The following is a 24,218-nucleotide window of genomic DNA, read 5'->3' as shown; positions in this document are numbered from 1 at the left end:
AGTCAAGTAATGACGAAGCAAGGCAGAAAAGCTCCCACTCGTGGCGTCATTTCTGAAGGATAATAGTCTGGTTTAGTATACTTTATTTGTATTTCAAATACGTCCTTTCACGGGCTCCATGAAACTAGTTCGTGGACCCGCAACAGCCTGAGGGATCCTTGGGCCCCGGTTCAAGAACCCCTCCGTTAAACCAACTTCACGTTATCTTGCAGGATTTCCGTTTATTCCAACGAGGGGAAGTTCCTCACTCACATAGCGACCGGACATTCTTCACACATCCACCGTCCCTTGCACCTCACCGTTACCAAGGGCATTCCCGACGACAACAGGCTGTGCGTTGTCGAATTCGGCGGGTCCGACGTCAAACTCATTTCCTACTGAGCGCAGTCCAGATTTGAGGCGGTTTTACTTCCGTGCGATCGTAGATTTTAACCGACCGAAGGCGTGCAGTGCGAAAGCGACTTGACTGTCCTCTGTAACTAGTGACCTCGCTTTTATTTGGACGAATTTAGAATGGTGTAAGGCAGGGGGTCGCCAACTCGAAGTGGGTATCAGGCCAGTTTTCGAACTCCGTGGGTGCGGCGGGCCGCAATATTGCAATATCGAAACATAAATATGTTATACCCTTGAGAAAATGTTTTACGATTCTTCGTCCTCCAGCATCATTTTGCTCTAATTCGGGAGATGGACAATGGAAATACTATCTATATTTTAGAAACGTGCATAAAAATCTAAAATATCAGTTATGATCAGCAGTTAATTGTCATTTAGTAATATGAGTAGTATATCGTGGATTCTCTAAAGATCGCTATGAAATGCTCGTCTGTGTGGCGAGCGTAAGTCGTAATTACAACCATTTTGCTTCCTAATTGTGCTTCATGAAAATCAACCACTTTCTGTGACAAAATTTCTGTCTGTCTATTATTGCAGAGTATTTTGTAATATCTCTTTGCGTAATGCCTACAAACACTGTATTTCTTTCTGAAAGCAATAATTTTAAATCAGACGGGACATGGTTTTCCAAGAATAATTAGTATACACTGTATACCAGACATGGGGTAATCGCGATTAGTAATCGTAATCGATTACGACGATTACAGCATTTTCAAGTAATCGTAATCGCAATCGATTACATTCGAAAAAATCCCGAAGTAATCGTAATCGTAATCGACTACTTCTCATATTTAATCGATTTCTCTGTGAAAGAACGATTACTTTTTATTTTGGAAGGACTGTGACATAAACTGAACATTCGTGAACAAGGAAAAGATGTTATACCAGGCTCGTGACAGCACACACGTCTTATTTTCAAACGCCACAGCTCATTATTACGTCAGAAGCAGCCTATTAGCTTTGCGCGTCATTGCGTAAGAAGTATCCATAGTAAATAGATATTCGATGTACAATTGTACATGTACAATTGTACATACGTCGCACATTAGTGTCATTGTAAGAACACCCGTCGTGCTATATATCAGGTTATCAACACGTTCCACACGCCACTACCTCGCAGCAGGATAATTTATCTCCGCTCTGCCTACTTTAAAATAGTAACTTATGGTTGATGTTTGGTTATGCTTATGCTCAGTTAAACGCAATTTAACCGTAGCTGCTTGGCGAGCAGTAGGCCTATCAAGTAGGCTACGTACGTACATCAAGATTTGAAATTTTGTACTCGTCAAATAAAACATTGCGATTTCCACAACGAAGCAGTAAAAATCAACAGCTGGTGATATATATATATCAAAACCGAGCCGTTTTTGCCGTTTCTCGTAACGGCAGCTTGCAGTACAATATCTGTATTAAGTTGAAGGCAGAATTTTATGTTCGCTTCATCTTATTCTCATATGACTCTACTTGAAACGGGTGCCAATCTTTACTCAACATTGGCGTGGCCATGGGCCTATATATCATGTTAACATGGGCTGTAGCTGGAATTAAGACCAAAACAGCAGTTCGTCCGCCATAGGGTGGTAATCGCAAGTTGAAGACTTAATTTCGTCAATAATTGCATTATATTACTATTGATTTTTAATCCTCTCTCAGCCCCCGATGGTCAGATTCACCTGTAGAGTTTGTTTGTTTGAGGTAATCTTGGTGTTTGTCGACTACAACGGTCAGTTACACCAGGCCGATTTTCTTCATTTTTGATTCCGTATCTGCCGACTTGTAGCACGGCCCATTTCTAGGCTTATTGTAAGACACCGCTTACGCGGAAGAGGCGGCGAGGAGGAGCCTAGATAAACCTCCAACACTTGCAAAGGATTTCTGAAGTCGACCTCGGTCGGACTCGAACCCGCAACCCAATGGCGTTGCAGCCGTGGATTATACTACTGCGCTATCTCGCCACAGAATTACCTACCTGTAAAGCTGGGGCACGTAATTCATAATTCTAACCTCTGGTATCTTCTTATAATTACTTTAGTGTATGTTGTTAATTCGTGACCTCCGGTTTGTTATATAATCAAACGATATTGTAGTGGCTCAAGCGTGGCAGACTAGAAGAAAAACTTTCGTGAGACCCACAAACAAATGGTCATGTCTTTATATCTGACTGCATGTCTAGCAACTCAAGCTGTAAATAGCAGGGTCAATGGCCACATTAACTACAATAGGACTTGAAAATATTTTCATCATGGGGAAAAAAGCATTCATTCCGTCAATGCGGCCGTTGAACTTAACAATCAAGTCAAATAATCCATCGGTTTGATGGTCAGATAGCTTTGTAAAACGTGTTGCAACACCACCTGCACTTAATCAAGTCTGATGATGAGCAGACTTAAATTTGAGTGACGATCCAAACGCATTTGAGTGTGAGCATACTTTTTGACGTGAGTTGAGTAACGAAATCGTTGCTGAGTAGAGAATCGCTACTCGACAGCAAAGGAATTGCTCTCGGCCCTTAATTATAAACTCCAGATTCCAAGCCAAACAAGTGTAATTTTTGAAAATCAATTTTTTGTTTGTTCTAAATTGATTTTATGATATTTTTGTTGAATTTTCCACCGTCAATGGGAGCCGCAAGTAGGCTAGCTCGGAGCCGCATGGGGTTCTCAGAGCCGCGGTTGGGAATCACTGATCTAGAGAGGATTTTCAAGTTAATCAGATCTCTCAAAAATACTCTATAACTTATGTTAGTTTACGAAATACTTTTTGAGTATTGGGCCACCATATTGGGAAATTTGGGGTGCGGTAATTGTGGTCCTGGCAAGAATGCAAATCATTGGGCGCGATAAATTGACCCCTTTAAAAATGGGCAATGGGTACATTATGACGCAACAAGCAAATGACGGATCTCTTTTAAAGGGAGTTTGTTATCTCATTAGGCCTCTTCAGTGCAATCCATATATTGTCTCCAATATAGCTTCTAAGATGCAAAATAAATGTAATCGTGAGTAATCGTGATTACTTTTCCAATGTAATCGTAATCGTAATCGACTACTTCCTGATATTGCTGTAATCGTAATCGTAATCGCGTCATTCATAAGTAATCGTAATCGCAATCGATTACAATCATGAAGTAATCACCCCATGTCTGCTGTATACACTAGGGCTGTTCAAAAACTACTTTTTTTCCTGAATCTTGCTGGTTACGTGATTAAATCGTTAGGTTGCCTTAAAAAACGACGCACACCAAATTTTCATTCATTCCAACCAATAATCGTGGATTTCGTACAGTTTGAAAATTTTGAATTTACCCAAAGATGCAAAAAAAAATTTTGTCAAATTTTTCTGTTAACCCCATGAAATTGTTGCGATGTCTTCAAAGACGATGCAAAACGAATTTGACTCAATTCCAACCCGTAGAAGCGGAGCTATTTGAGTTTTTCTTCGATAGTTCGGTAATTATCCATGATCGGTGGATAATCCAAGAATTATCATCGAAAAACTCAAATAACTCCGCTTCTACGGGTTAGAATTGAGTCAAATTTGTTATGCATCCTCTTTGAAGACAGCGCAACAATTTCATGGGGTTGACAGAAAAATTTGACAAAAAAATTTTTTTGCATCTTTGGGTAAATTCAAAATTTTCAAACTATACGAAATCCGCGATTATTGGTTGGAATGAATTAAAATTTGGTGTGCGCCGTTTTTTAAGGCAACCTAACGATTTAATCACGTAACTATCAAGATTCAGGAAAAAAGGCTATTTTTGAACAGCCCTAGTATACACTCACCTTTTTGGATATGGTAACGAATGAGCCCAACTTGAGGACAATGCGAGTATTACAGAGCATTACACGGTATATACCCGATGATACTGCTGAGTGCTGACCCAATGAGAGTAACACGCACGACATTCTTGTTGGCGTCTCTGTTAATATTTTCGTCTGACCTATTGTCACGTCAAGGCAATGCCAAATCGTTGATAGACATGATACACAGTGGAGAGTGGTCACGATGACGCTATTGACGTTATTGTGAACTTGCTCAGCGTTACATGGTCGCGTTTTTTGAAATCTCTAACCTTCCGCGGGCCGCAGAATATGACCGGGCGGACCAGATGCGGGCCGGGAGTTGGTGGTCCTTGGTGTAACAAATCTGCTCGGATGCGAGTTGATTAATTTTGCTTTTTCCATTCCGCATACGGAAGAAGCTATTCACTTGCTTTGTTGCGTGATGAGATTACCGGTAGCCGCTTGGAAATTTCCATTCCATGAAAAATTCCATGTTATATAATCCCGTATTGTATAAAATTGTGTCTTATACTTTCAGAATTTTATCGCTCGATTGTCGAATACATACGACCTGCAATCATGATCAATTTTTCCTGTCGGGAAAAATGTAGTTCGAAATATTTAACGGAAACCTCGGGCTGATTTATTTCCCCGCCTTTCACTGTATTCGCGCTACCGAAGCCACTGTTCATGTTCAGGCCTATTATTTTTACAGTTTGTCACTGCGTATTCAAATATTCATGCTTATTAGTTGCCGATTGTTGCGTGTGGGTTTTACTCTGTATTTCTATTTAGCTCTATTAGCTCTAAGACTACTTCTCATTTACATTTTTGTCTGCCAGTAAAATGTATGCATGGGGTTGGGGTCGGGCTGCGATATGTGAGAGTCTGGGATCCGGGTTCAGATATAGGTGAGATGAGGCACTGACCACCCCCTTCCCCGCCCACACACACACAAAATACACATACAAAATACACGCAAAGTACCTGGTAGCACCTGAGAATGCGGACAGGTGAACCCATGTTCTACGCACCCTGTTGCCCGTTTTCTACTTTTTCTGTTCGAGTAATTTAATACTGATTTCTCAACTAAAAGGATAAAAGAAAAAAATATTTTATTCAAGGTTCTAAATTCGGCTTCATATTCTCTATTGTCCTTTGCTCGTTAAATCTCTTTTTACAATATTGAAATGACCACCGTATCAGCAGAACTGGGTCAATTGTTGGGATCAAACTTCAATGATTGTAAACACCTGTCAGACCGTGCTGATTTCTTTAGAACAGTGGCGGCTCGTGACAATATCGGGTGGTGGGGCAAGGGCTGCAAGCGACTTTTTATTAAGATGACGTCACAATGGCGTTTTCCAACGTAAACAAGTAACTTATAATGATTATACGGTAACATGAATTTGCCGGCAACAGTGGTTTTAACGTAGGTGCCACGAGAGGTCCGCCGGTGAGCTGTGACTTGAAGTGTGGTAACGGCGTACGGAACAAAGATTCAACACGGTTCATGTTCGCACTAGACCTGGAAATGACTATAACTCGAGAGATAATGTAAGCCTAACTGGAAAGGTCAACGAGTTCGGACGGATACGCAATTGTTATCTCATAGATTGGGCCTGTCATATTGAATCCAAAACATCATTCTGAAGAACTAAGAATAGCAGCCTCGGAAATTCGGTCTCGGAACAGCATAGGAGATTTTGGCCTTGAAACTGGAGACTGTAACACGACACATACGGCTTTAATACTGTCTATAGGTCTGTTGCGAAATCGCCTTTGGAAAATATATTACCGAATAAATACGTGGATGAAAGCTTTAAACTTAGTACACTGTTACATGACATGATCGAGAAGTGGTCTCATGGCTCTTTTCAGTATGGTACACGAACAGACCAACACCGAATTTTGCGCAAAATTTACTGAGGAATAGGCTGATCAAGTGATCAGCTGTTAGCCGCCATCGAAAACGAAATAGCTATCGCGCTTGACAGCAGGGGGTTGTGAGCAAATGGCTTGAAGGCCACAATTTCACGGTGGAATTGACATTGGAGAATATAATATCAAAGTAAATATTTGAATGCAAACTGAGAATGATATCATCATCTCAGTTAACGTTACCGCAGATACACCGGCTTTTGCGTGAAATCCGCAATGCGTTGTATGCTAAAGTGTCAGATCGGAGCACATCTCTACCATACTCGACCTTGATAACGAAATTACTGCCCTAATCACTTAGTGTCAACCTTGAGACTTGGCACAGCGTTCGATACTAAAACCAAGACATACCGTGCAAAAGCTTATGACGGATCTAGGTAAGGAGCATCGTTAAAATCAATAGATACCAATACCGGCTTTGCGTATAATCTGTTAGCGATAAATGACGAGTCAGCTCTCACTCGAATTAGGAAACGAAATTACCACTAACACAGTTCAGTGACAAACTTAAAACTTGGCACAGCGTTCGATACTAACATTAAGACTTACCGTGCCAAATTTCATAACCGATCTCAGTATTGAACATCGTCAAAATCAATCGATACCAATACCGGCTTTTGAGTAAAATCTGTTTGCGATACATGACGGATCAGCACACACTCAACTCCGGAAACGGAATTACTACCCTAAACTTTAAGTAGAAACCCTGAAACTTGGGGCAGTGTTAAATACCACCATCACGACATGACATACCAAGTTTCAAGAGTTTTCATGGTGTGAAACACCATCAAAATCGACCTATACCAGCAAAGGTCGACTAAACGCATATTACGGTAATCGAGTTCAGATATAGACACGACTGTTACATCACACCTTAGGGGCGACCAGGCATATTTGCCCCGCTTGCTCGGCCATTTTACAGGAGAGAGTAAATCACCGTTTCTTTATTGTGCGCAGCTTTGAGAGAATAGACAGTGAAAGCTTGTTATGAGCGCTACCGGGGCATGCCCCGGCTAGGCATTCGCAAAGCGAAAACACGAAGAGAATTCGATTTTCGCAAGACTTCGCTATATATGGGCATTTACAAGCGAAAGGACAAGAAGAATACGATTTTCGCTGTGATTGCGGTATATATAGATTGGTGTGCGTCTATAAATGGTAAAGAATTGTTATTGAACAGAATATTAGGTGGGGCAATGCCCCAGTTGCCCTATAGGACGAGCCGCCACTGCTTTAGAATAATATTCGCAAATATATAAAACCTACCAGGTTAGCTGATCGAGTTGAAGACCTGTTTCTTATAACATTAACCATCTACACAAGCCGGCTACCTTCTCGGCCAAACAAGTTGTTGCGTTTTGTACAGTAACGACTACTAATGCTTGGATGGCCACTGGCAGCCTCTTGAAATATGTTTTGCACTCTTATCCTAAATACAGTGTATTTTTCGCGAGTGAATAATGCTTGCTGCCAGAGCTGACACAAAGGTCCCGGAAGCTCCAGTTTGTTGAACGGGAGAAAAACTTACATGTTTGTGTTGAGGCTTTTGCCCTATATGTCTTGGAAAATAAGGTCCAAAGCGATGAAGGAGAGTAGACACATTAGAGCTCGCTGCCTTGTTATAAGTTGCTCCAACTTGTGTTCTGTTTATTTTTCGATTTCATATTTTCTGTGTCGCGAGTAAACGAGAAGAGCGAATGATCTCATGATATCGTGTGTTTCGCTCTTTGGCACAATCTAACTTGGGAATCCATCTTCCTTTACTTTCCATTCAGTGTGCATCAGGCATGGGGTGATTACTTTATGAATATAATCGATTGCGATTACGATTACTTCTGAATCACGCGATTACGATTACGACTACATTGGAAAAGTAATCACGATTACATTTATTTTGTTTCTTAGAACTAATCTTAAAAGATATATTGTAAGACAATACGGATTGCGATGAAAAGGCATAATGAGATAACAACTTTCTGTATTCATGATACATCATTTACCTGTTTAGTTACATCATAATGTACCCAATGCCCAACTTTATAGGGACTATTTATCGCACTCGCCGATTTGCATTCTTGCCAGGTCTGTAACTGCCGCACCCCAAACTCCCGAATAGAGTGGGAAGCGAGCTCGAAGGGAACTCAAAAGTATTTCGTAAATTACAGGATATTTTCATGAGATTTAATTAACTTGAAAATTTTCTTCGAGCTTCGCGATTTAATGTCTCTAGATAACTTGATTTTGAAATGCAAACGTGTCTCTCAAGAAAAAAAGCATGTTTAAGTTATAGGTAGGAGGCATTTCGGTGTCGGTCACTACCGCACCACGACACACCAAAAGACATGCAGTTTCGGCCAACATGCGACTCCACGAAGTGCGCTCTCGAGGCCGAAACTGTGGGTATGTGTCCATTGTCAATGGCCGCGCTGGATGGGCATGACGAATAGTCATGTCCTTCCAATCTGGGCCCCACAATACAAATGCCACCGGGCTCCCACAGAGGAAAGAAGACATGACAGTTTGTGTGCGCGTCTCACGAAAGTTTAGTCTGATACGTTTGGGTGACTACAATATATTTTGCTTATATAACAGACCGGAGATCACGAATGAACAACATACAATAAAGCAAAACATAGCAGATGTTATAATTATGAATTACGTGCCCGCAGCTCTACCGGTATAAATCTGACCACCGAGAGTTGCAGATGATTAAAAATGAATAGTAATATAATGCAATTGCCAATATTCTGACGAAATTCAATTGTCAACCTGAAAATTGACCACCCTATATGAGGCCCAAGACCAACGTTTGGAGTTGGGGGCTGAATTGCTGTTTTTTTCCTGATTCTAGCTACAACCCAAGCTAGCATGGTGTATAAGCGGATGGCTACGGCGACAGGTCCAAAGTTTGGGTATAGAATTGCGAAATAACGATTGGCACCCGTTTCAGGTAGAGTCATACGAGAAAAAGATAAAATGAAAATAAAATTCTGCCATCCACTTAATACATATAATGTAAGCTTCCATTACGAGAAACGGCCAAAAGCGACTCGGTTATGATATATACCAGCAGCTGTTGGTTTTTAATGATTCATTGTGGAAATCGCAATGTTTCTTTCATTTGACGAGTACAAAATTTCAAACCATAGGCCTACTTCCCGCCAAGCAACAACGGTCGAGCTGCATGTAAGCTAACAATAAGAATAACCAGACATCAATACTTAAGTTACTATTTGAAACTAGGCAGAGAGGTGATTATTATCCTGCTGCGAGGCAGTGGAGTCTGGAGTGTATTGATGACCTGATATACAACATTGCAGGCGTTCTTACAATCACACTATTGTTCATGTACAATTGTACATCGTATATCTTTTATCTATTTACGATGTGTGGATACATCTTACGCAATGGTGAGCAAATCGAATGCTTCTGACGTAATAATGAGCAGTTTCGTTTGAAAATCAGACGTTTGTGCTATCACTGAACCTGGTATAATACCTCTTCCTTGTTCACAAATGTTCAGTTAATGTCATAGTCCTTGTACAAATAAAAAGTAATCGTTCTTTCGCAAATAAATCGATTAGATATGTGAAGTAGTCGATTACGATTACGATTACTTCGGAATTTTTTCAAATGTAATCGATTGCGATTACGATTACTTAAAAATGCTGTAATCGTCGTGATCGATTACGATTACTAATCGCGAATACCCCATGTCTGATGTGCATGCCCCTTCTTTACATCGCCTAGGCCAGTGGTTCTCAACCTTTTTCTCTTCGCGGACCCCTTTTGGACAGTCGGGGGTCGATTTGGTATAAACGAGTGCCGAAAATTTTTCCACGAAGATAGGTGCTGGCGAATGTAATATTGACGCGTAGCGCTTCCAACGACACCTTTTGGTGTGATCACCACATATATGGCCCAAAAATGGAGGAACAGAATTAATAATTAACATCTACGTTCAGCCTTGTCATTTATATCTAGCATCTCATCTTGAAGGTATTCTGGAATAGTGATTATGCAGGATATGTCATTGTAGAAAATGGACTTCGTAGCGGGGTTTCAATCCTTTCATTGGGACTGGTTAAGAAAAATAAATTCAGGAATTGCTATTTCAAACTACCCCAACAAAACGTCTCTAAACAGCAATATGTTTGTATCAGTAGACTATTCGCAATTTGGCAACTAAAATGATTTTGCACAGTAGGATATTTTATCTCTGGAGACAACCATTCTAATGATCTGAGTCCAGAGATTTTAGCAATTATGAAGCGAAACTATCTTATGCTTTGCCTTCGGGTTTTACATGACTGGAACATGTCCTGGAAGAGTCACATTCAATCGCAAGAAAAATATCACGAAACTGTGGTCTGTTCTACAGCCTTAGAGACTACCCTGCCAGTCTGGGTCCTTCCGATACTCTTTAAATCATTATTCCAATTGAAGTTACAATATGGAACCATCTGTTGGAGGGCTGCCAGTAAAACTGCACTGCAGCCGCTGCAAAAACTACCACATCTGGTCCTCCGTATCATAGCTAGGGCCCGAAAGGGACCAGGATGTGTGTCCAACAAATCACTACCCAAAAGATTCGGTGTTCTACACGTAAAAGATATGCGAAAACTAGAAATTGACAAATTTATGTATCAGTTCCACTGCCCCGAAAACTTCAATGACTTCTTTATTTCGGTATCAAAAGTGGAGGTATCAAAAGTGCATAAGTGCGACACTCGCGCATCTACGCTGTCCAACTATCATATGGTGGACAAAAAAACGTTTTGTCTTCGTTGACCCCCTTTCAACCGTCACGGACCCCTTCTCGTTTTAGTTCAAAGTTAGCTAAATTGATGTGTAATCGTCATCGGTCTTTTGCAAATATTAACTGTGGACTAGTACTGAACAGCAACAAAATGACTTCCAAAAATACCATCATACTATGTATGGAGAAATTGGTAAAAATTTTACCATTTCAAAGCGAATTTTGTAGTCGAATGACTTGAAATATGAGGTCGTGTCTTGAAAATCCACGTCCTGGATTTGATATGAATGAGTGCCGAAAATCCATTTCCACAAAGATAGGTTCTGTCTAATGTAATAACAACGTGGATCGCTTCCGGCGACACCTTTGGGCATGATTTCAACATATATGGCAGCAAAATTGAGAAACATATTTTTAATAAACATATAACGCCGAGCCTCGCCTATCTCGCAGCTCATCCTGGAGTTATTCTGGAATAGCGGTTATGTATATCCCAGAAGAAATGGATTATTGGAAACAAAACCCCATCAAAACTTTGATCACAGCAATATGTTTATAATAGCAGACAATTTGGAAATTTGGCAGCTTAGAAATTAAAATGAGTTTGCACAGCAGAATATTTCATCACAGACGGCCATTCTGCTTATGTGAGTCATAAACTTTAGCAATTATGAAGCGACACTTCCTCGTGATTTCTTTAAAGGAGCACTGCACTCAAAAAATGATGTGGTCTCAAATTGAAGGGCAAAACGAAGGAAAATTTTTTGCTACAGCCGTTTTCCTCAGAACGCCACCGTAATGGAGCAGCAATTTATTGAAATTTCCAGAAACACATCCGGCTGCAGCTGTCGCGGCTCCGGTTCATTTCTTAACCCGTTACATGGCACGATGAGTTCATCGTAGCACTTGCTCGGTGCGATTAGGCAGTCACGCAGAGGACGGACTTTAGATAGTTGTCAGGCGATGTTATGAAGGAATCATGTGTTGCACACCAAGGCGACGCTCAACGTACGGCGTTAAGTCAGGAGGATTTGTGTCTGGAGCTTGTCACGACTCTATAGCACACCTGGGCAATGTGCGGCCCGCGAAGCTATTCTGTGCGGCCCGCGACAGGTTGCTTGGAATTCAAAACATAAAACTTGCTCTTTGAATGACTAAAACCATGCTGTATCAAATGAACTGGAAATTTGTTTCCTTTGGAACCTTCTAATTAATATGCCACGATTACACTGCTTATGCACCTCGCATGCTTTGTCTAAATTCAAAATAAAGGTAATGTGGCAAAGTATGAGTAGCAATTGAAGTCACAAGAAATCACTCTTTCCATATAGTTTAGTTCACACCTTCTTTATTGCCATTGTCACTGTGACTACGTCACATTACGCATTATACGACATGTATTTCAAATTCATACGTTTCCAAATCCCCAATTCGTAAAACAAGTCAATCAGTGCTCTCGATTACTATACCACTCATATCTATCACCTATAAATTATATTAACCGGCACGGGCATGCCCAAAAAACGTCGAAAAAGCTTTAGGTTTACCCTAGAGCATTAAATATTTTATACTTGTTTCAGGGGTAAACTCGTCCTTTTAGTTTTTGCCGAGCATGTCGCCGAGATTAAGGGTATTAATTAAAGTCGATGTTATGACGAAAGCACGAAACACGTGGTCAAGGGAGGGCACAGTTCAGAAAACTGCAAGCTTTGCACACTGCTCGGAAGGTAGCGAACAAGAAAACGAGCTTCGTACTATTCCATGTACATTTCAGTGCAGTGGTTCTCGAACAGGGGGCGTTAAAGCATCAAAAGGGTGGCGCGAAGCTGAAGTTGACCGAAATAATTTTTCGTGCTCCGCCCGATTAATTTCCAGCGTATCGTTTATGCTCTGCGTATTGTCAGACTTTTATATTTCATGATTCTCGTATCAACAGCCAGAACCTTCCATGCCATCAAACTATCCGTTGAGATTGCTAGCATTCTGGTTACAGTTTTTAATATTTTGTTATATCATGATAAGGCGGGCGGGAAATTTTTCACTATCCTATAGGAAGGCGTGCCGAAAAAAGCTTGAGAACCACTGTTTTAGAGTCTTACCAGCAGAACGTGGATAGGGGTTTGAAGAGAGTTAAATATGTATCATGTTTAACATTGTTTCCAATTATGACGACAAATGGATATTTTTAATTAATCGTCAATTTCTCATTACCTATAATATCAACACACCCACTAAGCAGCATTTACTGACAATGCAATTTAGAAATAAAATTGAGATACGCCGGAGAATATAACTAAAAATTTTCACTCGGCCCGCCAACGTATTTTTATTTCTCATTTGGCCCGCGGAGGAAAATAATTGCCCACCCCTGCTCTATAGTATTTGCCAGTTGCCTGATACTGAGATGCCATTACAGTTGTATATTGATGCAAAGCTATATTGATGATCCTGTCATTTTCAAGATGTATTAATGACTGCACAGTGCACAACCTTCGGAGTAGTGGTCTTGCGGAAGAGACAGACACAGGATATTTTGCATCATTTACCCATGGCATATCAACTATCTTGATACGGTCCAGTTTACTTGTTCAAGACACAGATGTATAGATAGTCAACACGAAAATATCATTATTTCATTCTCATCAAAGTTCCAATATTGTTGTGGAAATTTTTATCGTAACATTGTTGTACTCAGTTTCACAAACGAATCTTCTGTCTCCATCAGTTCATTCATGCAATTCCTTTGACACGTAGATAACGTAAAATTTGTTAAAATTAATAATGGTATGGAAGAAGATCTTGTTGATGAATTAACTTCTAATGAAGATACAGATGCAGAAGATTTTGATGATATCACGATTGGTGAGAGCCTGCCTTATCAACTCGAGCCACAATATTCAGAGGAGGAATTCGCCCGTCTTGTTGCAACTCTAGAAGCACAAACTCATGTCTCTGTAAGTATTGTACCTGTGTTGCTTGAATGCAATTTATCAATCTCATTGTATTGGTCAAAGGAATCGTCAGAAAACCAGAGTCAACTTCGGACACTTGACAATGAATGGTGCAGTTGCTTGAACTGTGCATGCATGCCGAACCAGAATGAGCGCGTCTGCTGCAGGGAAATACAACAGATAATGGAGCTTCTGGGGAATAGAGGGTCGACTTGCATAACAGAACATGACGATTTTTCCTACATATACATTATACAACCTTCCATTCTTGAAACGTTTTTCAAAGTGAACAGAAAAAACTGGAATAATAACAATCAACCACATGGTCCTGGCAGAAGGCTTTCTACCAAGTGGGTCCTAGAACATTTTGTGTTGTTTAGTATTGGACCTATATGTGCGGCCGGGTCATACCAAAGACTCGAAAAATGGTATCCGCAGCTATCCTGCTAGGCGCTCAGCAATCACGGATAGCATGGAGGAGAAAAAAACGGGGCGCAGACTAGATGACCTCATGGGGCCGTATCGCAACTCCGTCGCCAAAGCATCTCGATGGTGCAGGCGAGAAAGAATATCATATCTCTCTCTCTCTCTCTCTCTAAGTGAGATGTTGTACGTTTAGGAATATGATTATCGATGCGTGACTTCTAGAATATTTCGGCGATTCAAATTTTACGTCATCGCGCCGGACAAAGATTTGCCGCGCAACAGGTCGCAGCCAGGCATAGTTCGCTCTTTCTGTATGGTAAATGCCGTAAATATATAGGAATTGTGACTGACTGAGGTAGCGGGTTAAAGGTATATACGCAGTAGCATATAGCTTATGGGGTATTTCGAATTGCCTGTAGTATATGACGCCTAGAGCTGTTTGACTTTCTGCAAACAGGTGTAGACAACTATAGAAAAGTTTCAGCTTTTCCAGGCTAGAATTAGAGCTAAACCGTTTTTTCCGAATTAGATTACAATTATATTGCTGGCATTTCGCTCTAATTTAGTGAAATTAGACCACTATAATTATCTAGTTGTCCAAGTCGCTTCAAACATCTGAATTACCGGTACCTATACCTACGGTATATCATAATATTTATGCTTGAATTTTCTAGGTATATAAGTCATAACACTGATTCGTGATTTCATAAAAGTTGGTGCAAGAATGGACATTTTCAACTTGATGTTGATTAATGGAGCAAAATTTGATATTTGAGTGCAATTATACCTCGAATCCAGTGACAAGATTATTAATCGTTGAAACCAAACGCAGCTTGTTTATGTTGGCCCAGAGAATTTGGCTAGCCAGACCATATTGATAGAATATGGTCACAGTAAGATAATATTTTGGGCTAATTTACATGAACTTTCCAACATTTGATTTGATATGTCCGCTAAAACAATTGTTATTCTGCTTTCGAATAAGACCTAAATTGCTGATTTCAATGGTAACTGTGTTTGTCAAAGGCTGTAAAGGTAATTTCTTTTCCATGTTAGATGTTTGTTTGTTTGTTTGTGGTGTTCATGGTGATGGTTCGACTACACTGGTCATTTTACACCAGGCCGGTTCTTATTATTATCATTCCGTATCTGCCCGGTTACCAGTGAACTCGGCACTTAGTGAATTCGGCCGCACAAACTCGGCACTTGGTGAATTCGGCCGTGGTAGATCTCGTAGCGGTACCGGTCGCCATGATTGGTTACTGGAATGTTTGCCGGTGAACTTGGCACTTTGAGTGGTTGTCAATGTTGTACGGGGGTCAGGGCATGCGTAGATCACACAGTCACGGCATGATTAGATCACAGATTGCGTAATCGCGGGAAATAACGCAACGCTCTTCACTTGGTGAACTCGGCCCTTGGAGGAATTGGCACTAGAACACTTTCGCATTAGAAATGCATTTAATATGAATGAACAGTATCAAAAAGGAAATTTAAACGTGTCGTGGCTCGCGGTAGATCTCGTAATCTTGGGATCCTTCAACCCTGTTATCGAGACACCCTAACCCCAGAGTGGAATCGTCTCTCCAAAGGCAAAAAATAATTTATTTTGACGTGATCATGTGAAACATTTGTTGATGAGGAACACTGGCTTGTCGTGATCGATAAACGAAGAAGCGCCGCTTGATCTTCCACATTTTCGATCTCACATACAACGCCAAGATCCATCTTCTCAAAACTTACACGACACAGGCCCGTCACTCACGCCATCGATTCCAAGCAGACCGCGCGTGGTCGGTATATGAGCGCTGCGTTATTTCCCGCGGCTACGCAATCCGTGATCTAATCACGCCGTGACTGCGTGATCTACGGATGCCCTGACCTCCTTACAAGATTGACGAATCACTTGATAATACTATTATTAGTTTAATAATTCATATTAATAGCTGTTAATACACTTCATTACAAAATTTCCCGAGGGCCGAATTCACCAAGTGCCGAGCTCATCGGCAACCATCTGCCCACTTCTAGCACGGCCCACTCCTAGGCTTTTTAAGACATGGCTATGCGGATCAGATGGCGAGGAGGAGCCTAGATAAACGGCCAACACTTCGGTAGGAATTATGGAGTCGTGTCAGGCTCAAACGCGCAATTCATTGGTGTTTAGTTATAATGGAACGCACCACTACCTCGCCATACCTTGCAACTGCAACCAAATTTATAAAGAATATCTGTCACTGTTAATGCAGGGTGTGATCAGACTAGTTGACCCTACCCAGAGTCATATCGATTACACCCTGTCCTACACCGTTAAGTATCTTGTTATAATTTCATGCGCCAATGTTATTTTCGTTTCGGTTGGACGAATCAATAAATATTTCTCTCTCTCTCTCTCCTGTAAAATGGCACCGTAGCATTTGGCATTTCGTGTGGCGATTGACTTTTGTGTGGAAAATTGTGTTCGTTTTAGAACTTATCCGAAACCTTTATTCCGCCATAGATTGTATATGATAAAACGAAGCCACTCACCACAAAGGAGGATTTAAAGAAGTTTGATGACATATTGAATGAAAGCAAAAGCCTTTGCAAGAGATTTGGTATGTTGAATCTGTTTTGTTCTTTTCAAATGTTTGCCGATAGCAGACGGTATATATAAGTGTAAGATGTGGAAGCTATCAAGGTGTTATGTTTATTATTTTTAGAAATTCAGTCAGTCAAAGTGGACGATCGTATTGCTTGGATTATATTTAGGCTTATTTTAGCATCTTTGAGATGCAACTCTGAACGTGGACGGTCATGAACAGTCAACTAATTCTGTTCCTATATTGACATATCAGACATTTGCACTCGTACCGTTGGCGGCGACAATATTGGTCAGTCAGCAAAAAGCATCATGAAGAAGGTTGCCAGTCTGGTGAAATTATAGCAGAGTCGGAAAGAATGGGAAATACGCTTTCATCAACCTCCATTTGAACAAGATCACATATAGTAAGAGACATTCATGATATGCTGCAAATGTCACTGTGTTCTTTGTCTAGTCACCCCACTCATGTAACTATTGAGGCTTCATGCCAGGGTTGTAACCAAGTCACAAGGCTCCGAGTCGCAAGTCAATCTCACTTTTATAGTTTTTACTCTAGTCATTTTCAATTCACCACCGAGTCCAAGTCAGCGAGCAGAGGGCCGAGTCCGAGTTATGGTATTATGACTCGAGCCAGAGCCATTGTGTTAGCTGCTCAGTTTCCAATTTAAGTCTTGTTAAACCAACTTTTTTGTGATATCGAGTGGGTCGCATTTATAATATACGAATTTTCCTTACTTTTAGCAGTTTCTGGCCGCATTTTCAAATACCAGTATCAATAGACGAAATCCCAATAGCGATTTGCTGTACTATTCTTTGAAATAATCATGAAATGTCGGTCTTGGTAGTCTGAGTCTCAAGTCATGCGCAATGAGTCGAGTCATTTCAGTACTTTGAGAACATGACCTGAGTCAAGTCGAGTCAACAGAAAATCCTGACTCGAGTCTTACAACCCTGCTTCATGCAATGAGCATTTACTTTGAAGATAAATAGTAATTAAATAACTGGTTGGTGGTACAAAATTTTAATACTGCTTTCAAAAGTACCTTCATGAAAAACGTTATTGAAACCCGAAGAACTTTTCGCGTGCCTATTAAAGAGCTACCGGCACCATAAAGGAAGCAAAACAGAGTTTAATTCAAAACCAGATGGAGAATTATGACGCATTAATGTCGAATTTAGAAATAACATCAATGGAGCCAGAACACAGCAACAATGCAGTGCATAACAATGGTTGCGTAAAACAGTATGACAGCGTGACACAATTCTTTAATTATTTATTATAGTGGTGCCCACCGTAAATGCTATTTTATTAAAATCCGAATTTTTCGATGGCAATAACTCCGCTTCCACTGGTTTGAATCGAACCAAATTTGATGAACATCGTTTCTATACATAACCTAACACTTTCATGGGGTGAACAGAAAATTTTCAAATTTTTTCTATTTATTTTTATATAATAAATAGAAACATTCTTTTCCTGTAGCAATGCGGCTACTGGTTGGAATTGAACCAAATTTGGTGTGTAGGCTTGAATTAGGTAACCTAACAATTTTATCAAGTAGCAAGAACGATTTGAGAAAAAAAAGTCTAAGAGCCCTCTTCTAAGAGCCCTAATGTCCATGTCAGAGAAACGTTTTAGGGTAGGCCTACTCACATGTCTCGCAGCGTTCTATACATAATCGTCAATTGCGATACAAACTGTTCGCTTGTATCGGTTAAGCCATCCAACTTCGAATTGTAAAATGTTGGGAGTTTTGATATCAAATTTTTGAAAGGTGCACTTTGAGAAGATTTCAGAATCTGTCAAATTATACAAAAAAAATTTAGCAAATTCTTTGACATATTTCATCCATTTGCGACTCGATCAACGTAAAAGAATTAGTAATTATTTTATACAATATATTGTATTTGTAGTTGAAGTATAGTAATAATTCTTATGGTTACCGCACTTGTAACGATTCACGGCCATAACTGGGATAATTAGAATGATGTAACTTTCAAATTGTCATGCTTTTTGCAACAACATTGTTCTCAATTTTCAAGGTGCTGACCATTGGAGGAAGAATCACCCTTAAGCCGGGAATTCATGATCCGTAAACGCGGCCGACTGTTTCTCTCCTCAAGAGGAAGGAAGAGAAAAAGGGAGCAGAAATAGCAAGAGTGTGACAAGTCGCGTCCATTCGCTTTAATGCGTATGTCCATCCGCGAAGCGCGAAGTAGTAGGTGGGAAAACTAATGAGCGTTTGGTTAGCGCTTTATAAGGTTGACTCCAGCGCTGTATTTGCTAAATGTTGCGGGGAAATAGGGGTGGTGTCATTTGGTATCAATATTGACTATTAAAAGACCATTTGTTAGTGGTCATGGATTTGTTCGGCCAGTATGCAGTAATTTCTGATGGTCACTTCCCGGGCTTCTGTTCTCTAACCCCTCATGATTGTTATTCTGCTTCTAGTAAGACTGTCGATTCTAATGTTTTATCGTATCATTTGTCGGAGGTTTCGCTCGCTTTTTTTACAACGTTTTGCTCTCTGCTAGGTCAATTACTGGCTGAGTATCACTACAGCCTAAGAAACTGCACTAATTCTCATTTTAATGTCTTGCTGGTTATCTTGCTGTCAATTCTAATAATTTGTTAATGTCTATACCAGTGCCGCCACTCAAATGTTTTGTTCTCTGTACACAATATTGTTAGGTCTTCAGCTTTCCAGGCAGAGTATCATTCCACTTTCTAGACTCGAGTATATATCTCTCCAACTAGCTGCCAAATAACTGATTCATTTGGATTGTTGAATTGATCATTTTTGACAGAATGTGAAGAAATTTTAGTCAAGAATTCTTTTTGTGTTAGTGGCTGTTTTCAAAGATTGCTGAAGTAGTCATCGTTGATCTTGATAATCAAATAGAATTGGCGATTGAAGTCAGTTCTCTAGTCATATAATATTAAAAAATATAATAATAAAAACTTGAAAACTTGAGTGGAAATAGTCCAGAATCAAATCCATTTTAGTAAGTATGGGTGAAAAAAATGTAGGAGTCATTCTTTACTCGCTACCTCTGCCATTTTCGCAGTACGAATGTCTTAGCTAATAATCGTCATTTTCATTTTATTTCTACAGGGTGTTGAAAAGAAAACGCCAGAGGGATTATCATCATCAGACGATGAAGCCTTCTGATTACTGACTGTTCTCATAGTTTCATTCATTGCTACTTGACCCTTCAAGTAATTTCGTTCGTTTCATTTTTTACACCGGCATTATTTACTTGCCAATTCGTTTTGAATTAAATTACCGCAAATGTGATTAATATGTAGTAGATAATATGGTGTGTGTGTGTGTACGCAGCCGTGATCAGGTTATGCCCAGTGGTAGAAAACAGGTTATTATATCAGGATATTCTTTTAATGTAGGATCTACATTCTACTCACCATGTTTAAAGGCTGTAGCATCTGCATAATATTCACATTATTGAAGGACATGGAAAAGACATTGAATTGAGTCGACACAAAATCCCCCTTTCTACGACCTGCCGAGATCTAATATCTACTATATCGGTCTCGGCTTTCTACATCTTTGGTCTGTACTGTGTTTACTGGGTATGCGACAGGGGTCTTGGACTTATGACATGGTTCCCGGATATAAACGGCCATTTCCTGCATTCTCCACCTTTTCTCGCATGCTTTTAAATAAATGCCTACACTTTATAAATTGGGAGCATTATACTATCCGTCATATATATGCTGCTATTAGTTTTCAGCATTTTTTTTATTGCTGCAATATACTTTGATATTTTCCAATTGCAGACAATATCGCTTGGTGTCTTATCGACACATACTGGAATGGATTATTGATGGCGACGTTTTGGGTAGCAAAAACAGGATGCCCTTGCCAGCCTGCATTGTGACTGCTATAAGGCAAAAGTACCCTAGTGATGATGGACTGTATGTCGGTTTCAAATGGCCGATAGAAAACGAACTGTGATTGATAACACTACGGCTCTGCATATAAGTCTAAAGCAGTTCAGTAGCTGTATTAGACACTGAACTGGAACTTTTTGCATTCTATATTCCACCGATGGCTGCTGTGCCTGATACATCACTACTTTGCTTACTCGTTATTTAGTAAAAATGCAATTTTTAACTCGTTATTTATTAAAAACGCAATTTTTAATAAATAACAGAAACATCCGAGGAATATATAGCCAGGGTATTACAACGGGGAAGTCAGGCAGTGGAAGAATGAAATTGGGGTAGTAAGCTACGCAGCACGCCATACAACTCGAAGATGTACGGTAGAGATGTATTGTATTGTATCTCAGTCACGTTCTAGAACAGTGGTTCTTAAACTTTTTAGAATGTAGAACGACGTAATTCCTCTTTAGGGGGGAGGGGGGGGGGGGGCTGGTTCTGGTTCAATGCTGACTGGATGCACACTTCTTGAAATGTTACTGGGGAAGTTGATGCCAGCGCGATTCTCAGTAGTTCGCCTCAAAAGCTCTCTCGCATCGTGGTTCGTCTTCTTTTAATGCACGTTTTTCAAGATCCACTCTTTTGCTGACCGAGAGTAACTTTTTTTGCATCGTAGAACGCCTGCTTAAACAAATATAGAGTAAGTAACTAAGTACCTTGACTTGCAAACATTTCATCTGCACAGCAAACCTGCTCGTGTCACCGCCTGAAATCTACCAACATTCTCATTGTGGTCCAGGACAGCCAATTTGGTTCGTGCAAGCATCGTTTCATAAGTTAAATGAAGACGTTTAGGTGCAAATTTCAATATGACGTTGTGATAAACTTCCAAAGATCCTAAAAAAGGAAGGTGTGAATTGTAATGATCTGACCATGCTGCGATAACTGGTGTGCAGATGTGATGAGTCATACAAATTACCAGTATGTTTGAACAGAGTCATCTGCTCCAAATCCCGGATCAAACTTTTGTTTTCTATCAAAGATTTCGATGCTTTGAAACTAGGAGATCCACATTGCAACCATCTAGTTCTTAGGCACTGATCCCCAGTCAAAATGCCATGTCTGCAGGAAAATGTCTCCCCGTCAACTGTCCACTCATGTTCGCCGGTGATGTGACGCAGAAGAGATTACCATATTCTTTTTAGCACCTGCAATTGCATATTGTTATATAAAAAGTTCCTAATATGTGATGTCAGACGTAGTTGATATGTAGACTTACACTGCTATCTTGACCACAATGCTGACAGCACCACCACAAGTGATTAGTGATGCTTCTTGTCCATGGTAGCAAGTCTTCCATAGCTTTCTTCTTACCCAGAGACACCAACTTTTTTTCAGTGCTGAGAAATGGTTAGTAAGGCAAAAGAAGATTCAAATAATAACAGTATTCAGTTACCTTTGCAGACATGCCACACATCAAACTGGTGATTGATTGATGGATATTTATCCTTCAACAATTTCCTGATGCTTGGTGCCCGGTCAGTCACAACGGTTTCAATCGACAAACCTTGAGCAAGTAATGCATCCAAGGCACGCTCCATACCAACTTTTTCCATTGCAACACTGCTGGAGCACTCTGTTTTTTGAACCAATTGGACGTGGACAATCTTCTCAGTCTTCTCTTCCATAAATGAATAAACCATATATTTTGCAGAATACCCAAGTGAGTCTGATCGCCCATCACCGTCATTGGTTTACATTGACTCTTCATCTCCCGTAAGACATCCTCCATATGTTCCTCATAGTAGGTCGCAATAGTTGGCAAAATATATTGTGCGATTGTATATCATAAAAACGACGTTCCGAAATGTAGTTAGTGTCCAGTATTTTGAAAAAATCTGCAATATCAGTGTACGTGGCTCCCGAATATATCGTCGCGCCAACAGCCGAAAGGTTCATTGCAGACATATTTCTAATTTCTGGTGAAGAATTCCAGATCCTGATTTCAGAGCAGTTGTGGCATACAATTGCCATGGACATATGAGTACCCTTGTACGACGTCCTAATTTCAGTCTTTGAACAGCATAGCTGATAAAGGTGTACATAAAGAAGATGCACATGTCACAAAGTGCTGCAACATGACTTACTTCACACTTGCTGAATGCGTATCGAAGTAGTTGTTGAAATACCAGAATTGTCCTACTTTCATCAATTTGTTGACTGTTTGTCGCATCTTCACTACACAGGCTTGTTTCAACATTTGAAAGAGGCTCGATCGTGCTGAGTGACGACGTAATGCTGAAGTCCTTGGTAACAAAATGATGGGTTGTTATTTTGATGTACTGTGATTAGAAAAGTAGCAGGGCTATCTCACGTCACAATCACCTTTCCTGCGTTTAGAAACGGGGCTTTTAAACGGATCAGCAAGAGTTCTCCTTGGTTCTTTCAAGTTTATTGGAGTCAACCGAGAAATAATGTTATGGAACACATTAGCCTGACTTTGTAGAAAGTTGGTATACCCGTCACCACCTTGAACACAGGCGATTTTGTATTGCCGGATGAACGGCAAACTGGTGTCATGAAGTCGGAGTCTGATGACTGAATAGAAATATGTTGAAGATATTAATACGCACGGTATGATATGGGATATCTACTTACATGACTCGATTCAGTAGCTGCACCAGCAAGAAGTTCACGAGGGAGTCTTCTCACCAAAATCTACAGCAGAGGTCTCAAACTCAAATGTGCTCGCGGGCCAGTTTTCCAGTTTTGACGACAATGCGGGCCGCAGCATTTGTAGGTGTATTTTATGCCTTTCCAAGTAGGCCTTATTTGGCGGGAATGAATTGTCCTATTGAAGTGAGCCGATCCAACAGACTGACAGTAAACACAGATCGCCAAACTTTGATTTACTCTTGCATCAATTTAGACCTGACACGAAAAGAATCATCACATTTATAACTATTTGAATGGAATTGTTGTTGTACTTGATATATATTAATTATATGATATAGACACCATATGGCCGGACAAATGTATGGTGCCATCATGAATGCTATCGGGTGATAATTTTGCAGCTACTATGAATATTTTCAATTTAACAGATTGATAATAGAGACTGATCTGATATCAAAACATTTTTAGGTTGAGCATTGTAATTCCAATCCAGGATTCAGGTATACTTCTGATAAGTAGGCTATTAATCTCGTGTCCAAATATCTTCAAATATAGGAGCAGAAAAAATATAAATATAATATAAATATATTAATGAATGTGTCCCAGTGATTGAAATGTCGGAACGCCCAACGCCCCATTATTGTTATATCGTTGGAGCGTACCACCACGGTACTCGGTACCTTTAAGTGGCCTTAATAACATGATTTACCGACCAAAGATGTAACTAACAGATTGCCAATAGTTGCCATAACTACTTGCTTAGTTAGCGAAATACCAAGCTGCGACCTTCTGATTTAAT

The 24,218-nt window shown here is 40.2% G+C and overlaps 2 protein-coding genes and 2 long non-coding RNA genes across 7 annotated transcripts in view; 3 read left to right on the top strand and 1 right to left on the bottom strand.

The window, feature by feature from the left end:
* Nucleotides 1-4,936, top strand: part of LOC145457247 (uncharacterized) — a 36,034-nt gene extending 31,098 nt beyond the window's left edge. For all 3 annotated transcript variants that reach the window (XM_080335436.1, XM_080335449.1, XM_080335445.1), the window contains one exon: nt 213-4,936. In XM_080335436.1, coding sequence (XP_080191562.1) covers nt 213-381 — 169 coding nt within the window. In that variant the 3' untranslated portion in view covers nt 382-4,936. The remainder of the gene's footprint in view (nt 1-212) is intronic.
* Nucleotides 1-24,218, top strand: part of LOC145457475 (uncharacterized) — an 86,165-nt gene that overhangs the window by 42,934 nt on the left and 19,013 nt on the right. The gene's annotated exons all lie outside the window — the stretch shown is intronic.
* Nucleotides 16,904-20,138, top strand: LOC145434328 (uncharacterized). Its single transcript, XR_013913336.1, has 2 exons — nt 16,904-17,243; nt 18,883-20,138. It is a non-coding gene; the product is annotated as an uncharacterized LOC145434328 (long non-coding RNA).
* Nucleotides 20,984-22,825, bottom strand: LOC145459470 (uncharacterized). Of its 2 annotated transcripts, XM_080338120.1 has the most exons (5): nt 22,200-22,825; nt 22,023-22,143; nt 21,723-21,951; nt 21,494-21,640; nt 20,984-21,424 (listed from the first exon to the last, which is right to left on the bottom strand). In XM_080338120.1, exons 1-3 carry the CDS (start codon nt 22,444-22,446, stop codon nt 21,945-21,947), a joined length of 375 nt encoding a protein of 124 aa, XP_080194246.1. In that variant the 5' UTR covers nt 22,447-22,825; the 3' UTR covers nt 20,984-21,424; nt 21,494-21,640; nt 21,723-21,944. The 2 variants fall into 2 exon arrangements, with proteins under 2 accessions (XP_080194246.1, XP_080194236.1); XM_080338110.1 differs by having other exon boundaries at nt 20,984-21,640.

Source organism: Botryllus schlosseri, chromosome 2 (assembly GCF_051294905.1).
Source record: "Botryllus schlosseri isolate E-star chromosome 2, Bs_hap1, whole genome shotgun sequence".
Lineage (NCBI taxonomy): Eukaryota > Metazoa > Chordata > Ascidiacea > Stolidobranchia > Styelidae > Botryllus > Botryllus schlosseri.
Note: the sequence above shows the minus strand (reverse complement) of the source record. Positions and strands in the feature narration are given on the sequence as shown.